General features: G+C 41.5%; 1 protein-coding gene across 2 annotated transcripts in view; it reads right to left on the bottom strand.

Annotated features, from left to right (window-relative positions):
• RRAGB (Ras-related GTP binding B) overlaps positions 1-2,593 on the bottom strand; it is a 43,185-nt gene extending 40,592 nt beyond the window's left edge. For both annotated transcript variants that reach the window (XM_004695319.2, XM_004695318.2), the window contains exons 1-2: positions 1,989-2,593; positions 1,092-1,125 (exon numbers count right to left, since the gene is read on the bottom strand). In XM_004695319.2, the coding sequence (XP_004695376.1) occupies positions 1,092-1,125; positions 1,989-2,080 (126 nt within the window). In that variant the 5' untranslated portion in view covers positions 2,081-2,593. The remainder of the gene's footprint in view (positions 1-1,091; positions 1,126-1,988) is intronic.
• Positions 2,594-3,156: the final 563 nt, after the last annotated feature.

Raw genomic sequence — 3,156 nt, forward strand, 5'->3', positions numbered from 1 at the left:
AGTGTACTTCCCCGATCTGCCTGTTCTGCTCCCCACTCTGTCTCTGGTGAATCCTCTCACCCTCCACATCTCTGGCCTGTACCTCAGTTCTGTACAAATAAATGAATAAATCTTTTCTAAAAATTCTAATTCCAAATAAAGGGAGTATTAATGAAAGCACACTGACTTCAGCCTTCATTTAATCTAGCTATTGAGACAAATAACTTTCTCGCAATAAGGAATATAAACTGAAGTTCTCACAAAAAGTTTTTATTCTTAATCATGTAATTTAGTTTAGATAAGCTTATTAAGATATTCCCTTAGCAAAATGGAGTTATATAACTAAACCATCAGGTCAAGTTAAGGCTATATATGGTGAGTTTTATTTTCTTAATTTAATAAATCTTTCCTCAATTGCGTATGAAAGGCTTAATAAGACTGCTGGGTGCTAAGTGCTCTACATACATGCATTTGCTCATTTAAACTTCATAACAACCATATGAGAGAGGCAATATCACTATCATCATTTTACAAAGGAAGAAACTGAAAACCCCAAAAGGTTGAGAAATTTTTTCCAGAGCTGTGCCCTAAATCGCAAGGGGAGGCCTTAGGTTGGCATAGGCAATCTGGAAGTACCATTAGAGCAACCAACAGGAAGGAGTGCTCAATTCCAACTGGGGAACTCATGTAAACGACACAGTGATTAACATTTGAGTTGTATTCAACATAAATGTGCAAGCAGAGGCTTGTGCAGTGTGTGTGTATGGCTTGTACAAAAGGCAACTGAATTTACAAATTTGAAGAAAACCAGATTTTGGATGGTTACTATAGGGAACTTAGGTGAAGTAGATGGTTTCGTTATGGATAGAGTTTTAAAGAATACCCCCTGTGATGAAGTCTTTAATATTTAATACTATGAGCCTTGAGGGGAAGAGGTACAAAACGTTTTAAGTATGTGAATAACTGGGTTGGATTTATCGAGTAGAAAATGTAAATATGCTAGCAAAGAAAGGGACAAAGGTCAGAAATAATACGTAGAAGCTTCCTGAAAAGAAATTTTCTGATCATCTTACCTTCACCTTCATGTTTCTGATGTACCTAACACGTCTTACCTTTTTCTTCATAGCTGTATTTGGTAGCACCCACCTGCAGATGTAAATCAAAAGACAGTTTCCATGATCGACTTGCCTTAGAATTAAAGAAATAAACAAACATGGAGGTACAAAAGAGCATGTTTACCACAATAGCAGAATATTGCACTATGTGAAACCTCAATTGAGTAGAGGTTCTCATTTTAGTAAATTATAAAGCTGGGTTTATGATCCCTACTCCCTAATTATGTGCTCAGGAGATAGCTCCTAGATTTATTTAGGAATATAAATGTGTCATTAAGATTCAATATACAATTTTTCATCACCTTAATAAGTTTATCAAAACAACATAATACAAGTGCTTCAATAAATTAAACAATATTTAAATGCCTCTTTAAAAAATCAGTTAATTTTTAGAATTTGGAAGTATGTTTAATCTTCAGTTGCCCTTCCAAGTCATATTTCACTCACAATATGCACACAGTATATAAGATGAAAGTATCAAATTCAGGTACAAAATATTAAAACAAGTGGCAAAGTCAGGTAAAAACTAGCACAGAAAACTCACATCAATGATCTCTGCCTAGGAAAAGCCAAATCCATTCCTACTCTCCTCAGCATCAGCACAATGTAAAATCTCCTTTACACTGATAATTCAAAGCGACTAAGCACTGTCCCCTCAATTAGAACACCCCTCACCCAGGGCTGACCTGCAATTTCTCCCAAGGGTTGTTTCAGCCAGCTAATAAGCAGTCCTGTTCCAGTTTATCTTGTCGCCAAATGCATGGTGCCAATCAATCTTACTGGTAAGTTAAAGCAATTTATCATGGAGGAGAGGGGTGTTCTAATTCACAGTTCACTTCGGTTCAGTACTCCCCCCACCCCACTTACAAGTTTAAAATTAGACCCGTCACCCACCCTAGCGATCCTTCTGGTTCCCCTATGGGAGGATCCATTCTCGGCCCCATAGTCTCTTTCTCCATCTTTTTCTCAGAGTCAGATTCTTCCATTGTGCAACAAGTCCTTTCCAGTCCTTCTAAATCCGCAGTACTGTTTTTTTTCTTTTTTTTCGACGTTCACCCACTTAATCGCCTATTCCCATCGACTGCGACTTTCAGGCCAGCTCTATTCTTGCCTTGCCTTCGTCTTTGTCCACTGGGGGGCTGCTTTCCCCAGTTACCTTTGCAGCCTGGAACCTGGCCTCCAGGCACGGCTCAGGTGGCTAGCACAAAGGCGATGATTCAGTGATGCAAATGAAAGATGGAGGATGAGAGGGAACGGGATGGAGGGGGGAGGGTGGCCTCGAGGGTGAGCCTCAGGCCCCAAGGTCTCCAAACCCAAAGGTAACTTAAACCGCAAAGAGGTGAGAAAGGCGAAGTCCGAGATGGCAGAAAGAGCCGATCAATGCTGCAGGCATTGAACGCTCCACCTGCTTCTTGCTCCTGGGCCTCGTCGCAGGAGAGTCGCTAGCGGCGGCGGTTAAGACCTATCCGCCCGCCCTTCAGAAGCCCAGGTACCTCACCACAGCCACCAGACTGCTGGCCAGGATCACGTGGTCCAGACTGAACCGTGTCACGTGACTGCTGCTACCCTAGGGGCCGGAGGGCTGGGAAGGATACCATAGAGACTGTTCCCAGAAAGAGTGCCTCCGGTAGTTGTCATGTGACCCTGACGCTATGCTGTAGTCCCTTAGGGTGCCAGACACCCGGTGGGCGCTTTCCTTGTGGGCGGGCTTGGATATAATGCCAGCCACGGAGAATTAAAGGAGACGGGTGCAATTGCAGTCCTAAAGAAAGCCTTTTTTACTTCTATTTCACTCATAACGGTTTTCTGTACGGAACTCCTAGCATTGCCTTTATCCTTTGTTTTAAAATCTTTCTCTTTCTGGTTTTTTAAAAAAGCTATTACTCCCTGTAACTGAGCTTGTGGGGTTAATACAGCCACAGTGATTGCAACTGTGTTTTTTCAAATAGTAAGAGCACTATAAAAGTTATGGCTAGGATCAGAGGATTCATCAGGAATTTCACGACACACCCATCTCCCATTGTTTAAAATTGGAGTAAGGAAAAGAAATTCTCAAATACCG

Source organism: Condylura cristata, unplaced genomic scaffold, assembly GCF_000260355.1.
Source record: "Condylura cristata isolate star-nosed mole 26May11 unplaced genomic scaffold, ConCri1.0 scaffold00059, whole genome shotgun sequence".
NCBI lineage: Eukaryota > Metazoa > Chordata > Mammalia > Eulipotyphla > Talpidae > Condylura > Condylura cristata.